The sequence below is a fragment of the Silurus aristotelis genome, assembly GCF_946808225.1.
Source record: "Silurus aristotelis genome assembly, chromosome: 21".
In the NCBI taxonomy this organism is placed as follows: Eukaryota; Metazoa; Chordata; class Actinopteri; order Siluriformes; family Siluridae; genus Silurus; species Silurus aristotelis.
The window spans coordinates 21,124,123-21,150,532 of record NC_139594.1 but is presented as its reverse complement, the minus strand read 5'-3'; the positions used below and the strand labels follow the sequence as shown (position 1 = coordinate 21,150,532).

Below are 26,410 nucleotides of genomic sequence, written 5' to 3'. Positions count from 1 at the left end.
TAAAGCTTCAAATTAATTATTTTATGAAGTAATAATTGTAATAAAATTTTAGGGGTTTTATTTAGTTAATGTAGTTTGGCCTATAGGATGATTCTGTGGTAAACTTGGAAAAATATTTTTTATGTCTGTATTCTTTCACAGTTTCAATAAATTTCTCTCTTTAAAGTCAGTCATTGTAGCATTGTTTCCTGCTTCCTTTTTTAAAATACTATCACTAATAAATCTTCCCAAATCGACCTTTCCTGATAAACACTGTATGAAAGAGTGAGAGAGGCAGGACAGTCAGGGTGATAGACAGGTGTCAGGAATCCCCCTGCCACGCCCCCTTCGGAGGCTGTCATATCCTGGGATTCCCGTACGCATCGCGCTCCTGCTAGCGTGCGTGCCCCGCCCGCTCAGAGCTGCTCGCAATCGGGCTTCATGACGAGCAGCTGAGGCTCGCCCCACGATCACTCAGAAGACAATGTCTCGCTAGTGAGCTCCTCTCTGCCTCCGAGCAAACCCGTGAGCTCCTCTCTGCCTCCGAGCAAACCCGTGAGCCCCTCTCTGCCTCCGAGCGAACCCGTGAGCTCCTCCCTGTTCCAGAGAGTCCCCGAGAGCTCGGTTCCGCTCCAGAGAGTCCCCGAGAGCTCGGTTCCGCTCCAGAGAGTCCCCGAGAGCTCGGTTCCGCTCCAGAGAGTCCCCGAGGAGTGCAATGCCCCGCTCCAGAGTCCCGAGGAGAGCACCGCCGGGTTCCAGGACCTCCATCAGGGTTTGGCTCTGCCTCCGGACCTCCTTGAGTGCTCGGCTTCGTTCATGGCTCTCCTGGCGAGCTCCTCTCCGCTCCCAGGCTGCCCAGCAGGCTCCAATATGCTCCCGAGGGTCCCAAGGAGCGCCCCAGCTCACCCCACAGTCCTGCAGAAGACAAAGCGACTCCCCAGGGCTTCTCTCCGGACCACGCCATGTGCCCGAGCTCCTCCCACTGCGACGTCCCGCTCCCGAGCTCCTCCAACGGCGACGTCTCTCCCCACAGACTCACAGAAGGTGAAGTCGGTCTGACGGATTCCTCAAAGAAGGACATAGCACTCCAGGGGTCCACCAAGGGTCTCGCTCAGCCTCTTGACTCCCCCAAAGACGTCCTCCAACCTCCAGTCGGGGCGTAAGCACCGTCCAGTTCCGGTTCCCCGCCGTGGGGGTCGCTCAGCCTCAGAAGACCACCGGGTACATCGCCCCGTCTCCGGCCTGCCAGCCGGTAAGCCTCGCAAACTGCTCACCCCCGCCTCCGGCTGTCTGTCTTTTCCAGATCCCCGTGGGTAAGAAGGCTCTGGTCCAGACCTCCGGCAAGGACGTCTCGCAGCTTCCGGTCTTCACAGAGGGTGTCTCTCCGCCCCCAGTCTCCCATGAGGGTGTTGTTGGTCAGTCCCCGGTCTCCGTGGTGGATGTCCTCCCCTTTCCGGTCTCCGCCGAGAGCGTCGCCCCGCCTCCGGGCTCCACGGAAGGCGTAGTCCTGCTCCTGACCTCCACGGTGGGCTCGGTTCGGCTCCTGGCCTCCGTGGGTAAAGTCTCCCCACTTCCGGTCGTAGTCAAGGGCTGTACTCCGTTCCTGGCCGCCGCGTCGAGCTGTGTTTCGGTCCTGGGTCCTGCTGTGTCCGTGGTCAACTTCCGGCTGTCCACAGGGGTGGTCCCTCAGCTTCGGGTCCTTCCCGGCTTTCCCCGGCTCCAGGGCAGTTCTAGCCGGGTCCCTTCGGGTCCTGGACGAGCAGGGAGGCCCTCCTCCGAGTGCCCCGGCCCTCCGGGCGTTCTGTGGGTTGGGCGCGTCTGGTGCCACCCCTTCGGGGGGGGGGGTGTCCGGAATCCCTCTGCCACGCCCCCTTCGGAGGCTGTCATATCCCGGGATTCCCGTACGCATCGCGCTTCTGCTCGCGTGCGTGCCCCGCCCGCTCGGAGCTGCTCGCAATCGGGCTTCATGACGAGCAGCTGAGGCTCATTTCCGTGGCCATCACACCACCTATATAAACCCCACACTCACACCCTCACGCGGTCCGTTATTGTGCATGTACGTGTGTGTATGTGTGTGTGTACTTCTGTGCAGGTTCCCGGTGGTGCTTCTCTTCGCGTATGCTTCTCCTGCTACGCTCCGTCCCTTCCCGGACTCCGCGTTCTCTACACGATAGCGTGCCTCTTCCCCAGCGCACCTTGGATTACCGACGCTTTCCCGTCGATGCCTCCTCGCCGCGCTTCCTTCCTCACGCGCCGTGGATCTAGTATTTACGAACTGCCGTTTACCGGATTATCCCGCGCTGCGGGTGTTTTGTGTTGGCTCTGCCTTTTTGTTTTCATTAAACACGCCTGCTTCTACTTCCGCCTCCGTCTCCGCATTCGCCGCGTGACAACAGGACAATAAGACATTGTTGTTTTTAACAAATAATTTTGTTATATATTTTTTTTTTAACACTGTGAAGAACATTTGGAACATGTAGAATATTTGTTCTTCAAAATGTCTGCATGTAATAAATTTTGCTCCCTTTAATGATGATATTCAGAGATGAGTGTGAAATGAGTCACAGCAGTTCTGATGAGGAAACTTTAGTGTCATAAGAGAAACATACATGCAAAAAAAACATGCCTTGTTCAAATATAAACCTTATGATCCTTTATAGGTTTTTTTTAGTATATGTATTTATAATCATTCGCTCAACTACTTTTTAGCCTGTTCAATACTGTGGAAAAAAGGCTGTAAATCTGTGTTATTCACAAAAAACCGGTGGGAGTGCAGGTTTATATCTCAACGATCAGGAGACACGCCTATTTATACTGAATGATCTTCACTTTGAATAGAATATAAGGTGTGGATCCTGTCTTGGTGGAATGAATATTTGTGACCACACTTAGTACTTCTAAAATATGTAATGTAAACAGAAAGTAAAATAAAACATTATTTTCAATGATTCAATTTAATGTTACTCAGAGACAGAGACTGTGAAAGGGTTTTAAAAGCTTATTCCAAGGCAACCAAAATTATAAGTGCAGTGGCTTAAGAGCAGGGCTGAGTCACATAAATGATACAATACAATAAATACATTTACAGATCGTTCATGAAAATCTTCTCACACAGTGTCTGTGTCCAACTGTGTACTGAAATTCGATTACAAAATTAATCATGAGGGCTGTATTGAACTTAGTGAACAGATTTATTAACAAACAAACATATTTTAGTGTAAAAAATTTGAACTGTAGTTTTAGTCTGCTACACTGACTTAGGGATACAGTTTGCTTCTGATCACCATCACTGCACCCCGCAACATCGTTTATCTGTAATAAATGGACATTCGGTGTAACCCAGATGAGGATGAGGCTCCCTTTTGAGTCTGGTTTCTTTCAAGGCTTCGTCCTTATGCCATCTCGGGGAGTTTTTCCTTGCCAAAGTTGCCACCGTCTTGTTCATCAGGGACAAACTTACACTTAAAAAAGAACATATTAATTTTTTAGCACCACATATAGTGAGACAAAAAAGAAGAATTTCATATTCAGTATGCAATTTATTCACCTCCAAATTGTATTTACAATAAATAATATTTTAATAAGCATAAACATAGTTTACAGACAAGAGGGAAGAGAGACTATGGAGTTAGAAGGAATAACATGCTGCTGGTGGGTGTTAATCAGAGCTTCATTCCTGAAGTTAAATATGAATAATTCATTATAACTCTAAAAATGAAAGCATTTAATCTCTACAGAGAGATTTTTAAAGCATTGAATCTCTGCAGAGCTAAGTCACATAGGTGATACAATACAATATAGAATTCTACAGAGCTTTCATAGAGTTCATCTCACACACTTTAATTCCAACTATAGAAATCCGTCTCAGAAAAGACTTAAAATATTGATGACATAAAAAATTTCTTTTAAAAGGTATGTTGACACAAGCAGGTAGCAAATGTGAGACAAGCATTCATTTTCTACATGTGGATACATGTCACAATATATTTCAATATGACAAATGACAGTGTATCATGCCATTAGAGAATGTTTCTTAATTTTATGTAGATTAAGTATGACACAGTAAAGAAAGATATTCAAGAAAACATCTTCACAGAATGATTTCACTATATATATATATATATATATATATATATATATATATATATATATATATATATATATATATATATAAAATACACACCATTATCTCTATTTATCTGGATATGCAAAAGTTACCTCATACTATTAATAACTAATTTGGAAGTTAGTTAAGTAACTAAAGGTTCCAGGAAGTGAAAATTTTAAACCTGCCCAAAACCTGGTTGAGAACATTGTTTCTGGATTCCTTATTAATGATAGCCCACCCACATTCATTTTAAGAACATATAAATAATGATGCTGAGCATAAAGATGTTGCTACAGCAGAGGTACAGGTTGAGTAGGAAAGGTTTCAGTACACTCACAGAGAGAGAGAGAGAGAGAGAGAGAGAGAGAGAGAGAGAGAGAGAGAAAGAGAGAGAGAGAGAGAGAGAAAGAGAGAGAGAGAGAGAGAGAGAGAGAGAGAGACTTCTGAGTTTTCTTTTCTTTGCATTGACTGCAGGTAAGTAAATAAAATATTTTTATCGTTAGGAGTTTTTTATGCATGAGGGTAACTTGTACTTATATTATTAAAATAATTGTAATAATTTGAATGAAAATGTCATTTATGTTAGAAAATTATGATTTATTTATATATATATATATAAATATCATAGTATTATAGTATTATAGTATTATAGTAATCATAGTAGTTAATAATAATTCACAAATAATAATGCATGTGTAATGTTTTTTTTTTTTCAACTAGTAGGTGTTTTTAATACATTCATACATGATGAGGTACCAAATACTACTCTGTGTGCTGATCATTTATGGTAAGATTCTAGTTTTCTAAAATCTCTCCATATACTGGGGAAAAGAATTTTTTAACTAAATGTAACATTTAAATTGACAATTTCAATAACAAGACCTCCACAAAATTACAATGCAGAATTCAGAAGACTATTTCCTTGTGCTTTCCCAACTTTGGCTCGCAGTTTGACATCAGTTCCAAGTTTGATGTTCCCATTCATACTGTTTAATTCACTACAATTTCCTAATACAGCCATGAGAAAGATGTCCTTGTGTTCTTATTTTATAACATGTGTTCTTGAAGGCTACCTATACTTAGTTTTATACAAGGTTTATATAAAATAAAATAAACTAATCGGAAGACACTTTCCTAAAATGTTTTAATTTTCCCAATGTTTGGAGACTCTGAGGACAACGTTTTTCCAAATGTTAAAACTTCATAATTTGAATACTGTAATAATGTTCTTAACAATGTTTTTCCTTTTTTCTTTTGCAGTGGGAATAACCACAGGCTATAAATCAGGTAATTACATTTTATTTATGATGAATGCAATACATTTCTGTGTATCTATCCAGCTTGTACATGTGTATTGAGAGGTCTGACAGACATGGCGAGTTTTAAGCAAAAACAGGGAGGGAGACTGAGAAGATGTAAATGAACTGGCCGGTTGAAGAGCAGGTTAGCTGATGATGAAACAAAGAGTCATTTGATTTACTTCCTACATTGTACATTCCATAGTATTATGGCCGTAGTGGAACACTAGTGAACATTGGTGCAAGAATGACATACACTTCCCAGGTCACCATCAGGGTTTAAAAATACAGGTTTAACATATACGCTCATAACTCTTAGTAAAGTAAATTATTTTCCTTATGCTAAGACTTCTGAGGATTCATTCACAACAACTAAATCAATGTTCAGACACATGTTTCAGGAATGATCTATTTACTGATCTTTCCTCCAGTGTTTTGTAGTGAATCAAATTAAAATAAACTCTTAAGAGACAGGAAGAAAATAGCCAAACTGACTATAATAAATGGGAAAGGGGTTTAGTGGTTAAGACGTTGGATTTCTGATCAAAAATTCATAATTTCAGATGCCAGCACCACAAAGCTGCCCTAATCCCTCAACTGCTTAGTTGTATGAATTAGATGATTATAATTATGAATTCAAGTTCATTCATATAGTGGCTGGTAGTGGAACACTAGTGAACATTAGCACTACAATGAAATTCAGTTTCCCAGGCCACCAGAATATAGATCAGGATTAGAAATAGGCGTATTTTTACTCGCTTAGTACTTGTAGTACATTACTTTCCAAATGCTAAGACTTCTGAGGATTAATTCATGTAAAATTGGTTTTATCACAGAGGACAGACCACCACAACCAACAAGAACAAAAACAACAACAACAACAACAACAACAACAACAACAAGTAAATTAATTTTCATGTATACACATGTTTCAGTAATAATTTACTTTACTGATCCTTACTCCAGTGTTCATTACTCCATATTGTGGTAAATCATGTTAAAATAAACACTTAAGTCCTCCTGGCTGAAGCAGGCAGACAGAAAGAAAATGGCCCAATTGACCTCACCATATAGGTAAGACATGTGTTTATGATAGAATTCTGATCAGAAGGTCACAGGTTCAAATCCCAGGACAATAAGGCTACCACTGCTGTGCCCTTGAGCAAGCTGATTAACCCTTAGTTGTATGAATAAGATAATTTGAGGTTGTTCGACATATATAGGGTACCAGAATTCCATGAATAGAAATTCAACTCCCTTCAATTCTCTTTTATGGGCCTGACACAGCTGCATAGCCTCCTCTCAAAATGGGGTGGGCTTAGAGGAAGATTTGTCAGATGCTAAATGGCTAAAGAGCAGGTAAAATTATAGAAAAGTTGGGGTCACTTGGATTACATCCTACATGGTACATGCCATAGAATAGTGGCTGGTAGTGGAACACTAGTAAATGCTGGCACAAGAATGACATACACTTCCCCAGGTCACAAGAGTATGGAAAACGGTTGGAAATAGGGGTTTTCACATATATATGTTTACAACTCTTACTACATTATTCCAAATGCTAAGACTTCTCCGGATTAATTCATGTAAAATTGTTTTCATTACAGAGAAACCAACAAAAACAACAACAAGTAATAACATTTTCATTTATGCACGTTTGAGAAATGATTTACTTTACTGATTTTTCCCCCAGTGTTTAGGGAATCCTGTACAAATAAAGAATTAATCCCTCTTGGCTGAAGCAGAAAGAAAATGGCCTGATCATCCACAATATATGGGAAAGGCATAGCTCAGTGTTTATGATTGATTACTGATCAAAAGGTCATAAATTTGAATCTCAGCACCATTAAGCTGTCACTGCTGGGCCCTTTAGCACAGCCCTTAACCCTCAATTGATCAGTTGAATTAATTAGTTGAATGTTAAGTTGCTCTGGATAAGGGCATCTGCCAGACTTCTGTGGATTCATTCATAAAATTGGTTTTATTGCAGAGTGCCCAACAACAACTAATACAACAACAAGAAAATCAACAACAACAGGTATGGATCAGGGTTTGAAATAGAGGTTTAATTTATACATTTACAACTCTTACTATATTCTTTTCCTAATGCTAAGACTTGTGGAGATTCATTCATGTAAATATTTTCCATTACAGTGGAACCAAAAACAGCAACAATAGCAACAACAGATAAAACAAATTTATATTTATACATGTTTTCAGTACTTTACTGAGCCCGGTGTTTTTTCGGGAATCTTGTTAAAATACACACTAAAGCCCTCCTGGCTGAAGCAGTTAGACAGCAAGGAAATGGCCCAATTGATCACAATATATGGGTACGGCGTAGCTCAGTGTTTATGATATGGCAATTTGGATTAGAAGGTCATTAGTTCAAATCCCAGCACCATGAAGCTGCCACTGCTGGGCGTTTGAGCACAGCCAATACCCTTTAATGCTCAGTTGTATGAATTAGTTAACATTAATTTGCTCTTCTCTGAAGGTTCCCTAGTGGTCTAGTGGTTAGGATGTGGCACTCTCACCGCAGTGGCCCGGGTTCGATCCCCAGTCAGGGAACCTACCCCAGCCATTAGGGTTGCACAAGCCAGTGCACTCTTTGTGCCGGTCCCAAGCTCGGATAAATGAGGAGGGTTGCGTTAGGAAGGGCATCCAGTGTAAAAAACAAACCAAACATGGAGATCATGAATACGAAAGATCTGCTGTGGTGACCCCTAGTGGGAGAAGCTGAAAGGTTAATTTGCTCTTCTCTGGAAAAGGATGCCATAAATATGAATTCAGCCTTATTTGTTCTTCTTTTATGGGCCTGACACAGCTGCATAGGCTCCTCTCTGGGTGGTGTGGGCTTAGAGGGAGACTGAGCATCTGCCCATTGTTTTTTGTGTGTTATTACTTATGTGGATTAATTCATGTAAAATTGGTTTTATTGCAGGGAAACCAACAACAACAACAACAACAGGTATAGATCAGTGTTGGAAATAGAGGTTTCACATATACCTTTACAACTCTTACTACATTATTTTCCAAATAGTAAGACTTTTGGTGATTAATTCAAGTATTAAAGTAAAATTGGTTTTATTGCAGGGGAACCAACAACAACAACCACAACAACAGGTAAATACTTTTTCATCTTCCAACACATATTTCAGTAGGGATTTATTATTTCTGATCTTTGCTCCAGTGTTTTGTGGTGTATCATGGCAAGCAGTCAAACACTAGGCAACGCTGGCACAAGATTAAATCTACCTTCACCATCAAAGGGGCCCTGGGATCTGCGTGTCTCAGGATTGGTGCCGTAGTGATTTGTTGCCTTAATTCCACGAATGTCCTCTGTGTTTCATCTATGTAGACTATGACACAAGTTCACAAGATCCAAAAAGAACTTATTCATAAAAGCTTGGAATATTGCCAGCGCGTTCGTGAGGCCCTAAGGTATGACCCTGTATTCATAAAGACCCCAAGTGGTGTGGAAATCCGTTTTCCATTCAACCCCTTTTTTGAACATAACCAGGTTGTATGCACTGCGGAGGTCTAGTTAGGTGAAGAAACGTGCCTGTAAGTGAGGGGGAGAGGATATGGATAACAAACTATTACGCCAAATAAACTCCATTTATTAATGCAGGGTTTCAGACCCCCATTCTTTTTCCACAAAGAAAATATTTTGGCTGTGAGTGACGTGGAAGGTTGCATAAATACCACTGCAAGCCCTTCTTTGATATAGTCCTCCATGGCTTGGGTTTCTGGTGCTGTTTAGGGATATACGTGGATTCTGGGTGGAGACAAAATAGGAAGAAGGTAAATTTTACAGTCTCATGGCTGTAGGGACATGGCAACAATCTTATTAAACACTTCTGCTGAGTCCTGCGAATCTTTGTTGATGAACACTGGTGCGGGGGTTCTGGGCTTTCTACAGATGTAGCACGAGTAGATTGTGTCAAGGACAGAAACGACACCAAGACCACATTTAGATAGAACACGTTTTTTTTTTTCTCCTTCTTGTTTCTCTCTGCTTGTCTGCTTCTGTCTATGTCTCGCCTTATCCCCGAAACCACGCCTACTCCTTAAAAGGCTATGCCACATTTACCCACTCTACAGGTAGAGTAAGATTCCTTTTCATGCAGTGTTGTACAAGGCCATTAACCCTCAATTGTTTAGTCATATGAATTAGTTAATATTCATTTCCTCTTTTCTGAATAAGGACGTCTGCCAGAATGACATGAATATGAATTCAGCCTCATTCGTTCTTCTTTTATGGGCCTGACACAGCTGCATGGACTCCTCTCTGGGTGGGGTGGGGTGGGCTTGGAGGGAGACTGGGCAGATGGTAAATGGCTTGACTGGCTGAAGAGCAGGTTAGCTGAAGCGAGGGGTTACATGGATTACTTCCTACATTGCACATGCCATAGAATTAAGGATGGTAATGCAACCATAGTAAACGCTGGTGCAGAAATGACATTGACTTCCCCAGGCCAGAAGAGTATGGATCACAGTTAGAAATAGAGGTTTCACATATACGTTTACAACTCTTACTATATTATTTTTCAAATACTAAGACCTCTAAAGATTTGGTTATGTAAAATTGGTTTTATTGCAGTGGAACCAACAACAACAACAACAACAACAACAACGGGTATGGATCAGGGTTGGAACTAGAGGTTTCACATATACGTTTACAACTCCTACTACATTATTTTCCACATACAAAGACTTTTAAACATTAATTTTTGTAAAATTGTTTTTATTGCAGAGGAACCAACAACAACAACAGCAACAGGTATGGACCAGGGTTAGAAATAGAGGTTTCACATATACGTTTACAACTCTTACTATATTATTTTCCATATACTAAGACTTCTGAGGATTAATTTATGTGAAATTGGTTTTATTGCAGAGGAACCAACAACCACAACAACAACAACAACAACAACAGGTAAATCATTTTTCATCTATTGACACATGTTTTCAGTAAGGATTTATTTGATCTTTGCTCCAGTGTTTTGTGGTGAATCATGGCCAGTAGTGAAACACTGGGGAACACTGTAGCAAGAAAACATCTACCTCCATCATCAAAGGGGCCCTGGGATCTGCATGTTTCAGGATTGGTTTACACAGATAATGTGGTGATAAAAATGAATAAGATGTTCTTTTTAAGTGTAAATTTGTCCCTGATTAGCAAGCCGGTGGAAAATGTGACAAGTAAAAACTCCCCGAGATGGCATAAGGAAGATATTTTGAAAGGAACCAGACTCAAGAGAACCATCCTTATCTGGGTTGCACCAAATGTCCATTTATTACAGATAAACAATGTTGAGGTGTGCAGTGATGGTGATCAGAAGCAAAATGATATCCTGAGTCAGTGGAACAGACTGTTAACATTAACTACAGTCCAAATCCATCCTCAAGCTCCTGTTCTTACTAAAGAATTTCATGGAATCCCAGAGCGTTGATGAGAAATCATTCCCATCTGCACAGAATGGTCTCCAATCGAGTAGAACACTATCCAGAGGCAGGCCAAGATGAAGTTGGCCAATCCGACTCATTGCCTTAATTCCACGAATGCCCTCTGTGTGTCAGCCAAACACTGATGTTTCCAAATGCTAAGACGTCTGTGGATTAATTCATGTAAAGTTGTTTTTATTGCAGAGGAACCAACAACAACAACAACAACAACAGGTAAATACATTATTATCTACATACATATGTTGCAATATTAATTTATTTTACTGATATTTCCTCCAGTATTTTGTGGTGGATTACTTACTTCTTCTGTAATTAAAATAATTTCTTAATTACTCTTGGCTGAAGTGGGCAGACATCAGAAAAATGCCCAACTGAGCACAATATATGAATTCAGCCTCATTTAATCATTTTATGATTCTGACACAACTGTACTGGCTCCTTTCTGGATAAGGTGGGCCTGGAGGGAAACTGGGCAGATGCTCAATGGCCTGCCTGCTTAAAGAGCAGCTTAAGTGATGGTAACATGAGGGGTCACTTGAATTACTTCCCACATTGTAAATGGCAAAGTATAGTGGCCAGAACTGGAACACTAATGAACACTGGCATAAGAATGATATACACTTCCCCAGGTCACCAGATTATAAATAAGGGTTGGTAACCGGGGTTTATCATATATATATGATTAGAACTTTTAGTACATTATTTTCCAAATGCTACGACTTCTGGACTTCATGTAAAATTATCTTTATTACAGAGGAACCAACAACAACAACAACAACAACAACAGGTAAATCAGTGTTAAGTTATACACACGTTTCAGTAATAAATTACTTTACTGATCTTTCCTCCACTGTTTTGTGGGGAATCTTGTTAAAATACACACTTAAGCCCTCCTAGCTGAAGCAGCCAGGCAGCAAGAAAATGGCCCAATTTACCACAATATATGGGTACGGCATGCTCACTGTTTATGATGTGGCAATTCTGATCAGAATGTCATGAGTTCAAATCCCAGCACCATGACACTTCCAGGGCTGTGTCTTTGTACAAGGCCATTAACCCTCATTTGCTCAGTTGTATGAATTAGATAATATTCATTTCCTCTTTTCTGGATAAGGACGTCTGCCAGAATGACATGAATATGAATTCAGCCTCATTCGTTCTTCTTTTATGGGCCTGACACAGCTGCATGGACTCCTCTCTGGGTGGGGTGGGGTGGGCTTGGAGGGAGACTGGGCAGATGGTAAATGGCTTGACTGGCTGAAGAGCAGGTTAGCTGAAGCGAGGGGTTACATGGATTACTTCCTACATTGCACATGCAATAGAATTAAGGACGGTAATGCAACCATAGTAAACGCTGGTGCAGAAATGACATTGACTTCCCCAGGCCAGAAGAGTATGGATCACAGTTAGAAATAGAGGTTTCACATATACGTTTACAACTCTTACTATATTATTTTCCACATACAAAGACTTTTAAACATAAATTTTTGTAAAATTGGTTTTATTGCAGAGGAACCAACAACAACAACAACAACAGCAACAGGTATGGACCAGGGTTAGAAATAGAGGTTTCACATATACGTTTACAACTCTTACTATATTATTTTCCATATACTAAGACTTCTGAGGATTAATTTATGTAAAATTGGTTGTATTGCAGAGGAACCAACAACCACAACAACAACAACAACAACAGGTAAATAATTTTTCATCTATAGACACATGTTTTCAGTAAGGATTTATTTTCCTGATCTTTGCTCCAGTGTTTTGTGGTGAATCATGGCCAGTAGTGAAACACTGGGGAACACTGTAACAAGAAAACATCTACCTCCATCATCAAAGGGGCCCTGGGATCTGCATGTTTCAGGATTGGTTTACACAGATAATGTGGTGATAAAAATGAATAAGATGTTCTTTTTAAGTGTAAATTTGTCCCTGATTAGCAAGCTGGTGGAAAATGTGACAAGTAAAAACTCCCCGAGATGGCATAAGGAAGATATTTTGAAAGGAACCAGACTCAAGAGAACCATCCTTATCTGGGTTGCACCAAATGTCCATTTATTACAGATAAACAATGTTGAGGTGTGCAGTGATGGTGATCAGAAGCAAAATGATATCCTGAGTCAGTGGAACAGACTGTTAACATTAACTACAGTCCAAATCCATCCTCAAGCTCCTGTTCTTACTAAAGAATTTCATGGAATCCCAGAGCGTTGATGAGAAATCATTCCCATCTGCACAGAATGGTCTCCAATCGAGTAGAACACTATCCAGAGGCAGGCCAAGATGAAGTTGGCCAATCCGACTCATTGCCTTAATTCCACGAATGCCCTCTGTGTGTCAACCAAACACTGATGTTTTCAAATGCTAAGACGTCTGTGGATTAATTCATGTAAAATTGTTTTTATTGCAGAGGAACCAACAACAACAACAACAACAACAACAGGTAAATACATTATTATCTACATACATATGTTGCAATATTAATTTATTTTACTGATATTTCCTCCAGTATTTTGTGGTGGATTACTTACTTCTTCTGTAATTAAAATAATTTCTTAATTACTCTTGGCTGAAGTGGGCAGACATCAGAAAAATGCCCAACTGAGCACAATATATGAATTCAGCCTCATTTAATCATTTTATGATTCTGACACAACTGTACTGGCTCCTTTCTGGATAAGGTGGGCCTGGAGGGAAACTGGGCAGATGCTCAATGGCCTGCCTGCTTAAAGAGCAGCTTAAGTGATGGTAACATGAGGGGTCACTTGAATTACTTCCCACATTGTAAATGCCAAAGTATAGTGGCCAGAACTGGAACACTAATGAACACTGGCATAAGAATGATATACACTTCCCCAGGTCACCAGATTATAAATAAGGGTTGGAAACAGGGGTTTATCATATATATATATGATTAGAACTTTTAGTACATTATTTTCCAAATGCTACGACTTCTGGACTTCATGTAAAATTATCTTTATTACAGAGGAACCAACAACAACAACAACAACAACAACAGGTAAATCAGTGTTAAGTTATACACACGTTTCAGTAATAAATTACTTTACTGATCTTTCCTCCACTATTTTGTGGGGAATCTTGTTAAAATACGCACTTAAGCCCTCCTAGCTGAAGCAGCCAGGCAGCAAGAAAATGGCCCAATTTACCACAATATATGGGTACGGCGTGCTCACTGTTTTTGATGTGGCAATTCTGATTAGAATGTCATGAGTTAAAATCCCAGCACCATGACACTTCCAGGGTTGTGTCTTTGAACGAGGCCATTAACCCTCATTCGCTCAGTTGTATGAATTAGTTAATATTCATTTCCTCTTTTCTGAATAAGGACGTCTGCCAGAATGACATGAATATGAATTCAGCCTCATTCGTTCTTCTTTTATGGGCCTGACACAGCTGCATGGACTCCTCTCTGGGTGGGGTGGGGTGGGCTTGGAGGGAGACTGGGCAGATGGTAAATGGCTTGACTGGCTGAAGAGCAGGTTAGCTGAAGCGAGGGGTTACATGGATTACTTCCTACATTGCACATGCCATAGAATCAAGGACGGTAATGCAACCATAGTAAACGCTGGTGCAGAAATGACATTGACTTCCCCAGGCCAGAAGAGTATGGATCACAGTTGGAAATAGAGGTTTCACATATACGTTTACAACTCTTACTATATTATTTTTCAAATACTAAGACTTTTAAACATTATTTTTTGTAAAATTGGTTTTATTGCAGAGGAACCAACAACAACAACAGCAACAGGTATGGACCAGGGTTAGAAATAGAGGTTTCACATATACGTTTACAACTCTTACTATATTATTTTCCATATACTAAGACTTCTGAGGATTAATTTATGTGAAATTGGTTTTATTGCAGAGGAACCAACAACCACAACAACAACAACAACAACAGGTAAATAATTTTTCATCTATAGACACATGTTTTCAGTAAGGATTTATTTTCCTGATCTTTGCTCCAGTGTTTTGTGGTGAATCATGTCCAGTAGTGAAACACTGGGAACACTGTAGCAAGAAAACATCTACCTCCATCATCAAAGGGGCCCTGGGATCTGCATGTTTCAGGATTGGTTTACACAGATAATGTGGTGATAAAAATGAATAAGATGTTCTTTTTAAGTGTAAATTTGTCCCTGATTAGCAAGCCGGTGGAAAATGTGACAAGTAAAAACTCCCAGAGATGGCATAAGGAAGATATTTTGAAAGGAACCAGACTCAAGAGAACCATCCTTATCTGGGTTGCACCGAATGTCCATTTATTACAGATAAACAATGTTGAGGTGTGCAGTGATGGTGATCAGAAGCAAAATTATATCCTGAGTCAGTGGAACAGACTGTTAACATTAACTACAGTCCAAATCCATCCTCAAGCTCCTGTTCTTACTATAGAATTTCATGGAATCCCAGAGCGTTGATGAGAAATCATTCCCATCTGCACAGAATGGTCTCCAATCGAGTAGAACACTATCCAGAGGCAGGCCAAGATGAAGTTGGCCAATCCGACTCATTGCCTTAATTCCACGAATGCCCTCTGTGGTTCCTGATTGGAGAAAATTGGCGGCAGGAAACAGTGGACCACCTGGAAGGGCGCAAGTCCCGTGGCAGCAGTGAAAAGAGTGTTATGGGCATACTCGATCCACAAAAGTCTGTCCGACCAGGAGGAGGGTTCCCGACTGCAAAGGAGGCGGAGACCAGTTTCAAGATCCTGGTTGAGTCTCTCGGTCTGTCCGTTCGTCTGGGGGTGAAACCCAGATGAGAGGCTGGTCGAGACGCCCAGGAGGCGGCAGAACTCCCTCCAAAACAGCGCTGAGAATTGGGGTCCGCGGTCCGAGACGATGTCTCTGGGAAAGCCATGGAGGCGAAATATGTGCTGGAGGGCCAGCTTGGCGGTTTCCTTGGCAGACGGCAGCTTGGGTAAGGCGATGAAGTGGCCCATCTTAGAAAACCGATCAATGACCGTCATGACGACCGTGTTGCCATTGGAAACGGGCAGCCTGGTAACAAAGTCCATGGCGATGTGCGACCACGGGCGTTTCGGGATAGGAAGGGGCCGAAGAAGACATTGGGGGCGGCCACGAGGGTTCTTGTGTTGGGCACAGTCGGGGCAGGCTGCGACAAAGTCCCGGGTGTCCTTGACCATGGAAGGCCACCAGAAGCGTGCCTTGACCAGAGACAAGGTGTGAGGCTGACCGGGGTGACAGAAGAACAGGGAGTTGTTCCCCCACTGACATGAGTAGAGGCTTAGTGCGGTGCGTGGCCCGGCCTAAAAGGCTGCCGTCCAGGGCTCTGATCAGCAGAGCTTCGGGTAGGGGTTCCATGGGAACCAGCAGTTGCTGGGCAAGCTTGAGGTCGATGAATTCGGCATCAGCCCCAGAGTCGACGAAGGCAGCCAATTCTGTGCCTCCGGGGCCAACCTGAAGATGGACCAAAATAGTGGGTTTGGAGGGAGCAGGGAAGGAGTGGCTCGTGGGTGCTCCCCCCTTTACCGACGAGCCTTGCCTTTTTACCGGGCAGGAGGCGGCCATGTGCCCTTTACCTCCGCAGTAGAGGCATAGACCTAGAGACCGACGTTTTTCCTTCTCAGCGGGGGTCAGGTGGTGGCGTCCTATCTCCATGGCTGGCGGCAGAGAGAAAGAACGGGTGCCAGAACCCGAGGCACGAGGTGGGGAACAGCTCGCAGTTAAAGGACCGTGAGGATCTAGGCTCTGAGCAGGGTAACCACGCTCCCGGCGGCGTTCCTTTATGTGCTGATCGATGCGTGTAGCTAATGAGATCAGTGAATCCAGATCCTGGGGCGGATCACAAGCAGCAAGTTCATCCTTAACGGCAGAGGAGAGGCCCTGGAGGAAAGTATCGTAAAGCGCAATGCGATCCCATCCGCTGTCAGTGGCCTGGGTCCGAAACTCAGCCGCGAACTCTGCAACAGAGCGATGCCCCTGTGCGGCCGAGACCAGGGAGCGGGCGGCATCTTGGCATGGCGTAGATGTGCCGAAGACCTTCCGGAGTTCGGCAGAAAAGGCGGCGAACGATCTGCAGTTGGCTGATTGACTTTCCCACTCCGCAGTGGCCCACCTTAGAGCCAGGCCTGACAGGAGGGAAATGACGTAGGCCACCTTGGAGCGCTCTGTACCAAATTGGGAGGGCTGCATGCTAAAAATCAGGTCACACTGCATAACAAACGATCGGCAGGAGTCCGGGTCGCCCGAAAACCGGGCTGGTTGCGCGAGCTGAGGCTCATGCATGGCCGAAGGGGTGTTAGGACGAGCAGGGGCCGGCCGGTTCGGTCACCAAAACGTGTGCGCAAAAATCCCATGATTTCCTGCACGCCAGTAGAGAGCTTTTGGATTTGTTGCTCCTGCGTCGCTTGTCGGCAAGACAAGGCTGCTACATCCGCGCTAGAGGCAGGTACATCCACGGGATCCATGTTGGCCAGATTGTTCTGTCAGAGACTTCAGGTTATAGGATCCAAGGCAGATGCAAAAGGAGCAGGAGAGAAAAGCTGTGCAGAGCCGAATCGGAAAGCCGATTCAGGGAGTCGATTCAGGGAGTCGATACAGGGAGTCGATACAGGGAGTCGATACAGGGAGTCGATACAGGGAGCCGATCCTACGCGGAGGGCGAGGATGCCGAGCTGGAAGTGGGGGCGCGTTCAGCGCGACCTGGAAACCTAAACGCGCGCTCAGCACGAGCTGAGCCGAGACGGAAGCCGGAGCGCATACAGCGCGTTCAGCGCGAGCAGAGCAGAGCCGAGCCGGAAACCGGAGCGCGTTCATTTTATGATTCTGACACAACTGTACTGGCTCCTCTCTGGATGAGGTGGGCCTGGAGGGAAACTGGGCAGATGCTCAATGGCCTGCCTGCTTAAAGAGCAGCTTAAGTGATGGAAACATGAGGGGTCACTTGAATTACTTCCCACATTGTAGATGCCAAAGTATAGTGGCCAGAACTGGAACACTAATGAACACTGGCATAAGAATGATATACACTTCCCCAGGTCACCAGATTATAAATAAGGGTTGGAAACAGGGGTTTATCATATATATATGATTAGAACTTTTAGTACATTATTTTCCAAATGCTACGACTTCTGGACTTCATGTAAAATTATCTTTATTACAGAGGAACCAACAACAACAACAACAACAACAACAACAGGTAAATCAGTGTTAAGTTATACACACGTTTCAGTAATAAATTACTTTACTGATCTTTCCTCCACTGTTTTGTGGGGAATCTTGTTAAAATACACACTTAAGCCCTCCTAGCTGAAGCAGCCAGGCAGCAAGAAAATGGCCCAATTTACCACAATATATGGGTACGGCATGCTCACTGTTTATGATGTGGCAATTCTGATCAGAATGTCATGAGTTCAAATCCCAGCACCATGACACTTCCAGGGCTGTGTCTTTGTACAAGGCCATTAACCCTCATTTGCTCAGTTGTATGAATTAGATAATATTCATTTCCTCTTTTCTGGATAAGGACGTCTGCCAGAATGACATGAATATGAATTCAGCCTCATTCGTTCTTCTTTTATGGGCCTGACACAGCTGCATGGACTCCTCTCTGGGTGGGGTGGGGTGGGCTTGGAGGGAGACTGGGCAGATGGTAAATGGCTTGACTGGCTGAAGAGCAGGTTAGCTGAAGCGAGGGGTTACATGGATTACTTCCTACATTGCACATGCAATAGAATTAAGGACGGTAATGCAACCATAGTAAACGCTGGTGCAGAAATGACATTGACTTCCCCAGGCCAGAAGAGTATGGATCACAGTTAGAAATAGAGGTTTCACATATACGTTTACAACTCTTACTATATTATTTTCCACATACAAAGACTTTTAAACATAAATTTTTGTAAAATTGGTTTTATTGCAGAGGAACCAACAACAACAACAACAACAGCAACAGGTATGGACCAGGGTTAGAAATAGAGGTTTCACATATACGTTTACAACTCTTACTATATTATTTTCCATATACTAAGACTTCTGAGGATTAATTTATGTGAAATTGGTTTTATTGCAGAGGAACCAACAACCACAACAACAACAACAACAACAGGTAAATAATTTTTCATCTATAGACACATGTTTTCAGTAAGGATTTATTTTCCTGATCTTTGCTCCAGTGTTTTGTGGTGAATCATGTCCAGTAGTGAAACACTGGGAACACTGTAGCAAGAAAACATCTACCTCCATCATCAAAGGGGCCCTGGGATCTGCATGTTTCAGGATTGGTTTACACAGATAATGTGGTGATAAAAATGAATAAGATGTTCTTTTTAAGTGTAAATTTGTCCCTGATTAGCAAGCCGGTGGAAAATGTGACAAGTAAAAACTCCCAGAGATGGCATAAGGAAGATATTTTGAAAGGAACCAGACTCAAGAGAACCATCCTTATCTGGGTTGCACCGAATGTCCATTTATTACAGATAAACAATGTTGAGGTGTGCAGTGATGGTGATCAGAAGCAAAATGATATCCTGAGTCAGTGGAACAGACTGTTAACATTAACTACAGTCCAAATCCATCCTCAAGCTCCTGTTCTTACTAAAGAATTTCATGGAATCCCAGAGCGTTGATGAGAAATCATTCCCATCTGCACAGAATGGTCTCCAATCGAGTAGAACACTATCCAGAGGCAGGCCAAGATGAAGTTGGCCAATCCGACTCATTGCCTTAATTCCACGAATGCCCTCTGTGTGTCAACCAAACACTGATGTTTTCAAATGCTAAGACGTCTGTGGATTAATTCATGTAAAATTGTTTTTATTGCAGAGGAACCAACAACAACAACAACAACAACAACAGGTAAATACATTATTATCTACATACATATGTTGCAATATTAATTTATTTTACTGATATTTCCTCCAGTATTTTGTGGTGGATTACTTACTTCTTCTGTAATTAAAATAATTTCTTAATTACTCTTGGCTGAAGTGGGCAGACATCAGAAAAATGCCCAACTGAGCACAATATATGAATTCAGCCTCATTTAATCATTTTATGATTCTGACACAACTGTACTGGCTCCTTTCTGGATAAGGTGGGCCTGGAGGGAAACTGGGCAGATGCTCAATGGCCTGCCTGCTTAAAGAGCAGCTTAAGTGATGGTAACATGAGGGGTCACTTGAATTACTTCCCACATTGTAAATGCCAAAGTATAGTGGCCAGAACTGGAACACTAATGAACACTGGCATAAGAATGATATACACTTCCTCAGGTCACCAGATTATAAATAAGGGTTGGAAACAGGGGTTTATCATATATATATATGATTAGAACTTTTAGTACATTATTTTCCAAATGCTACGACTTCTGGACTTCATGTAAAATTATCTTTATTACAGAGGAACCAACAACAACAACAACAACAACAACAGGTAAATCAGTGTTAAGTTATACACACGTTTCAGTAATAAATTACTTTACTGATCTTTCCTCCACTATTTTGTGGGGAATCTTGTTAAAATACGCACTTAAGCCCTCCTAGCTGAAGCAGCCAGGCAGCAAGAAAATGGCCCAATTTACCACAATATATGGGTACGGCGTGCTCACTGTTTTTGATGTGGCAATTCTGATTAGAATGTCATGAGTTAAAATCCCAGCACCATGACACTTCCAGGGTTGTGTCTTTGAACGAGGCCATTAACCCTCATTCGCTCAGTTGTATGAATTAGTTAATATTCATTTCCTCTTTTCTGAATAAGGACGTCTGCCAGAATGACATGAATATGAATTCAGCCTCATTCGTTCTTCTTTTATGGGCCTGACACAGCTGCATGGACTCCTCTCTGGGTGGGGTGGGGTGGGCTTGGAGGGAGACTGGGCAGATGGTAAATGGCTTGACTGGCTGAAGAGCAGGTTAGCTGAAGCGAGGGGTTACATGGATTACTTCCTACATTGCACATGCCATAGAATCAAGGACGGTAATGCAACCATAGTAAACGCTGGTGCAGAAATGACATTGACTTCCCCAGGCCAGAAGAGTATGGATCACAGTTGGAAATAGAGGTTTCACATATACGTTTACAACTCTTACTATATTATTTTTCAAATACTAAGACTTTTAAACATTATTTTTTGTAAAATTGGTTTTATTGCAGAGGAACCAACAACAACAACAGCAACAGGTATGGACCAGGGTTAGAAATAGAGGTTTCACATATACGTTTACAACTCTTACTATATTATTTTCCATATACTAAGACTTCTGAGGATTAATTTATGTGAAATTGGTTTTATTGCAGAGGAACCAACAACCACAACAACAACAACAACAACAGGTAAATAATTTTTCATCTATAGACACATGTTTTCAGTAAGGATTTATTTTCCTGATCTTTGCTCCAGTGTTTTGTGGTGAATCATGTCCAGTAGTGAAACACTGGGAACACTGTAGCAAGAAAACATCTACCTCCATCATCAAAGGGGCCCTGGGATCTGCATGTTTCAGGATTGGTTTACACAGATAATGTGGTGATAAAAATGAATAAGATGTTCTTTTTAAGTGTAAATTTGTCCCTGATTAGCAAGCCGGTGGAAAATGTGACAAGTAAAAACTCCCAGAGATGGCATAAGGAAGATATTTTGAAAGGAACCAGACTCAAGAGAACCATCCTTATCTGGGTTGCACCGAATGTCCATTTATTACAGATAAACAATGTTGAGGTGTGCAGTGATGGTGATCAGAAGCAAAATTATATCCTGAGTCAGTGGAACAGACTGTTAACATTAACTACAGTCCAAATCCATCCTCAAGCTCCTGTTCTTACTATAGAATTTCATGGAATCCCAGAGCGTTGATGAGAAATCATTCCCATCTGCACAGAATGGTCTCCAATCGAGTAGAACACTATCCAGAGGCAGGCCAAGATGAAGTTGGCCAATCCGACTCATTGCCTTAATTCCACGAATGCCCTCTGTGGTTCCTGATTGGAGAAAATTGGCGGCAGGAAACAGTGGACCACCTGGAAGGGCGCAAGTCCCGTGGCAGCAGTGAAAAGAGTGTTATGGGCATACTCGATCCACAAAAGTCTGTCCGACCAGGAGGAGGGTTCCCGACTGCAAAGGAGGCGGAGACCAGTTTCAAGATCCTGGTTGAGTCTCTCGGTCTGTCCGTTCGTCTGGGGGTGAAACCCAGATGAGAGGCTGGTCGAGACGCCCAGGAGGCGGCAGAACTCCCTCCAAAACAGCGCTGAGAATTGGGGTCCGCGGTCCGAGACGATGTCTCTGGGAAAGCCATGGAGGCGAAATATGTGCTGGAGGGCCAGCTTGGCGGTTTCCTTGGCAGACGGCAGCTTGGGTAAGGCGATGAAGTGGCCCATCTTAGAAAACCGATCAATGACCGTCATGACGACCGTGTTGCCATTGGAAACGGGCAGCCTGGTAACAAAGTCCATGGCGATGTGCGACCACGGGCGTTTCGGGATAGGAAGGGGCCGAAGAAGACATTGGGGGCGGCCACGAGGGTTCTTGTGTTGGGCACAGTCGGGGCAGGCTGCGACAAAGTCCCGGGTGTCCTTGACCATGGAAGGCCACCAGAAGCGTGCCTTGACCAGAGACAAGGTGTGAGGCTGACCGGGGTGACAGAAGAACAGGGAGTTGTTCCCCCACTGACATGAGTAGAGGCTTAGTGCGGTGCGTGGCCCGGCCTAAAAGGCTGCCGTCCAGGGCTCTGATCAGCAGAGCTTCGGGTAGGGGTTCCATGGGAACCAGCAGTTGCTGGGCAAGCTTGAGGTCGATGAATTCGGCATCAGCCCCAGAGTCGACGAAGGCAGCCAATTCTGTGCCTCCGGGGCCAACCTGAAGATGGACCAAAATAGTGGGTTTGGAGGGAGCAGGGAAGGAGTGGCTCGTGGGTGCTCCCCCCTTTACCGACGAGCCTTGCCTTTTTACCGGGCAGGAGGCGGCCATGTGCCCTTTACCTCCGCAGTAGAGGCATAGACCTAGAGACCGACGTTTTTCCTTCTCAGCGGGGGTCAGGTGGTGGCGTCCTATCTCCATGGCTGGCGGCGGAGAGAAAGAACGGGTGCCAGAACCCGAGGCACGAGGTGGGGAACAGCTCGCAGTTAAAGGACCGTGAGGATCTAGGCTCTGAGCAGGGTAACCACGCTCCCGGCGGCGTTCCTTTATGTGCTGATCGATGCGTGTAGCTAATGAGATCAGTGAATCCAGATCCTAGAGCGGATCACGAGCAGCAAGTTCATCCTTAACGGCAGAGGAGAGGCCCTGGAGGAAAGTATCGTAAAGCGCAATGCGATCCCATCCGCTGTCAGTGGCCTGGGTCCGAAACTCAGCCGCGAACTCTGCAACAGAGCGATGCCCCTGTGCGGCCGAGACCAGGGAGCGGGCGGCATCTTGGCATGGCGTAGATGTGCCGAAGACCTTCCGGAGTTCGGCAGAAAAGGCGGCGAACGATCTGCAGTTGGCTGATTGACTTTCCCACTCCGCAGTGGCCCACCTTAGAGCCAGGCCTGACAGGAGGGAAATGACGTAGGCCACCTTGGAGCGCTCTGTACCAAATTGGGAGGGCTGCATGCTAAAAATCAGGTCACACTGCATAACAAACGATCGGCAGGAGTCCGGGTCGCCCGAAAACCGGGCTGGTTGCGCGAGCTGAGGCTCATGCATGGCCGAAGGGGTGTTAGGACGAGCAGGGGCCGGCCGGTTCGGTCACCAAAACGTGTGCGCAAAAATCCCATGATTTCCTGCACGCCAGTAGAGAGCTTTTGGATTTGTTGCTCCTGCGTCGCTTGTCGGCAAGACAAGGCTGCTACATCCGCGCTAGAGGCAGGTACATCCACGGGATCCATGTTGGCCAGATTGTTCTGTCAGAGACTTCAGGTTATAGGATCCAAGGCAGATGCAAAAGGAGCAGGAGAGAAAAGCTGTGCAGAGCCGAATCGGAAAGCCGATTCAGGGAGTCGATTCAGGGAGTCGATACAGGGAGTCGATACAGGGAGTCGATACAGGGAGTCGATACAGGGAGCCGATCCTACGCGGAGGGCGAGGATGCCGAGCTGGAAGTGGGGGCGCGTTCAGCGCGACCTGGAAACCTAAACGCGCGCTCAGCACGAGCTGAGCCGAGACGGAAGCCGGAGCGCATACAGCGCGTTCAGCGCGAGCAGAGCAGAGCCGAGCCGGAAACCGGAGCGCGTTCATTTTATGATTCTGACACAACTGTACTGGCTCCTCTCTGGATGAGGTGGGCCTGGAGGGAAACTGGGCAGATGCTCAATGGCCTGCCTGCTTAAAGAGCAGCTTAAGTGATGGAAACATGAGGGGTCACTTGAATTACTTCCCACATTGTAGATGCCAAAGTATAGTGGCCAGAACTGGAACACTAATGAACACTGGCATAAGAATGATATACACTTCCCCAGGTCACCAGATTATAAATAAGGGTTGGAAACAGGGGTTTATCATATATATATGATTAGAACTTTTAGTACATTATTTTCCAAATGCTACGACTTCTGGACTTCATGTAAAATTATCTTTATTACAGAGGAACCAACAACAACAACAACAACAACAACAACAGGTAAATCAGTGTTAAGTTATACACACGTTTCAGTAATAAATTACTTTACTGATCTTTCCTCCACTGTTTTGTGGGGAATCTTGTTAAAATACACACTTAAGCCCTCCTAGCTGAAGCAGCCAGGCAGCAAGAAAATGGCCCAATTTACCACAATATATGGGTACGGCATGCTCACTGTTTATGATGTGGCAATTCTGATCAGAATGTCATGAGTTCAAATCCCAGCACCATGACACTTCCAGGGCTGTGTCTTTGTACAAGGCCATTAACCCTCATTTGCTCAGTTGTATGAATTAGATAATATTCATTTCCTCTTTTCTGGATAAGGACGTCTGCCAGAATGACATGAATATGAATTCAGCCTCATTCGTTCTTCTTTTATGGGCCTGACACAGCTGCATGGACTCCTCTCTGGGTGGGGTGGGGTGGGCTTGGAGGGAGACTGGGCAGATGGTAAATGGCTTGACTGGCTGAAGAGCAGGTTAGCTGAAGCGAGGGGTTACATGGATTACTTCCTACATTGCACATGCAATAGAATTAAGGACGGTAATGCAACCATAGTAAACGCTGGTGCAGAAATGACATTGACTTCCCCAGGCCAGAAGAGTATGGATCACAGTTAGAAATAGAGGTTTCACATATACGTTTACAACTCTTACTATATTATTTTCCACATACAAAGACTTTTAAACATAAATTTTTGTAAAATTGGTTTTATTGCAGAGGAACCAACAACAACAACAACAACAGCAACAGGTATGGACCAGGGTTAGAAATAGAGGTTTCACATATACGTTTACAACTCTTACTATATTATTTTCCATATACTAAGACTTCTGAGGATTAATTTATGTGAAATTGGTTGTATTGCAGAGGAACCAACAACCACAACAACAACAACAACAACAGGTAAATAATTTTTCATCTATAGACACATGTTTTCAGTAAGGATTTATTTTCCTGATCTTTGCTCCAGTGTTTTGTGGTGAATCATGGCCAGTAGTGAAACACTGGGGAACACTGTAACAAGAAAACATCTACCTCCATCATCAAAGGGGCCCTGGGATCTGCATGTTTCAGGATTGGTTTACACAGATAATGTGGTGATAAAAATGAATAAGATGTTCTTTTTAAGTGTAAATTTGTCCCTGATTAGCAAGCTGGTGGAAAATGTGACAAGTAAAAACTCCCAGAGATGGCATAAGGAAGATATTTTGAAAGGAACCAGACTCAAGAGAACCATCCTTATCTGGGTTGCACCAAATGTCCATTTATTACAGATAAACAATGTTGAGGTGTGCAGTGATGGTGATCAGAAGCAAAATGATATCCTGAGTCAGTGGAACAGACTGTTAACATTAACTACAGTCCAAATCCATCCTCAAGCTCCTGTTCTTACTAAAGAATTTCATGGAATCCCAGAGCGTTGATGAGAAATCATTCCCATCTGCACAGAATGGTCTCCAATCGAGTAGAACACTATCCAGAGGCAGGCCAAGATGAAGTTGGCCAATCCGACTCATTGCCTTAATTCCACGAATGCCCTCTGTGTGTCAACCAAACACTGATGTTTTCAAATGCTAAGACGTCTGTGGATTAATTCATGTAAAATTGTTTTTATTGCAGAGGAACCAACAACAACAACAACAACAACAGGTAAATACATTATTATCTACATACATATGTTGCAATATTAATTTATTTTACTGATATTTCCTCCAGTATTTTGTGGTGGATTACTTACTTCTTCTGTAATTAAAATAATTTCTTAATTACTCTTGGCTGAAGTGGGCAGACATCAGAAAAATGCCCAACTGAGCACAATATATGAATTCAGCCTCATTTAATCATTTTATGATTCTGACACAACTGTACTGGCTCCTTTCTGGATAAGGTGGGCCTGGAGGGAAACTGGGCAGATGCTCAATGGCCTGCCTGCTTAAAGAGCAGCTTAAGTGATGGTAACATGAG

At 43.4% G+C, this 26,410-nt stretch overlaps 1 protein-coding gene across 1 annotated transcript in view; it reads left to right on the top strand.

The window, feature by feature from the left end:
• Nucleotides 1–2,097: 2,097 nt before the first annotated feature.
• LOC310716607 (uncharacterized protein) overlaps nt 2,098–26,410 on the top strand; it is a gene marked incomplete at its 5' end in the record, with an annotated part of 49,451 nt that continues 25,138 nt past the window's right edge. Inside the window, 17 exons of the mRNA XM_083523891.1 lie at nt 2,098–2,243; nt 6,673–6,744; nt 8,330–8,356; nt 8,482–8,511; nt 9,992–10,027; nt 10,145–10,171; nt 10,289–10,327; nt 11,612–11,644; nt 12,368–12,400; nt 12,520–12,553; nt 14,603–14,629; nt 18,007–18,042; nt 20,244–20,284; nt 24,404–24,439; nt 25,163–25,195; nt 25,313–25,348; nt 26,066–26,095. Of these exons, the coding sequence (XP_083380017.1) occupies nt 2,098–2,243; nt 6,673–6,744; nt 8,330–8,356; nt 8,482–8,511; nt 9,992–10,027; nt 10,145–10,171; nt 10,289–10,327; nt 11,612–11,644; nt 12,368–12,400; nt 12,520–12,553; nt 14,603–14,629; nt 18,007–18,042; nt 20,244–20,284; nt 24,404–24,439; nt 25,163–25,195; nt 25,313–25,348; nt 26,066–26,095 (716 nt within the window). The remainder of the gene's footprint in view (nt 2,244–6,672; nt 6,745–8,329; nt 8,357–8,481; nt 8,512–9,991; nt 10,028–10,144; nt 10,172–10,288; nt 10,328–11,611; nt 11,645–12,367; nt 12,401–12,519; nt 12,554–14,602; nt 14,630–18,006; nt 18,043–20,243; nt 20,285–24,403; nt 24,440–25,162; nt 25,196–25,312; nt 25,349–26,065; nt 26,096–26,410) is intronic.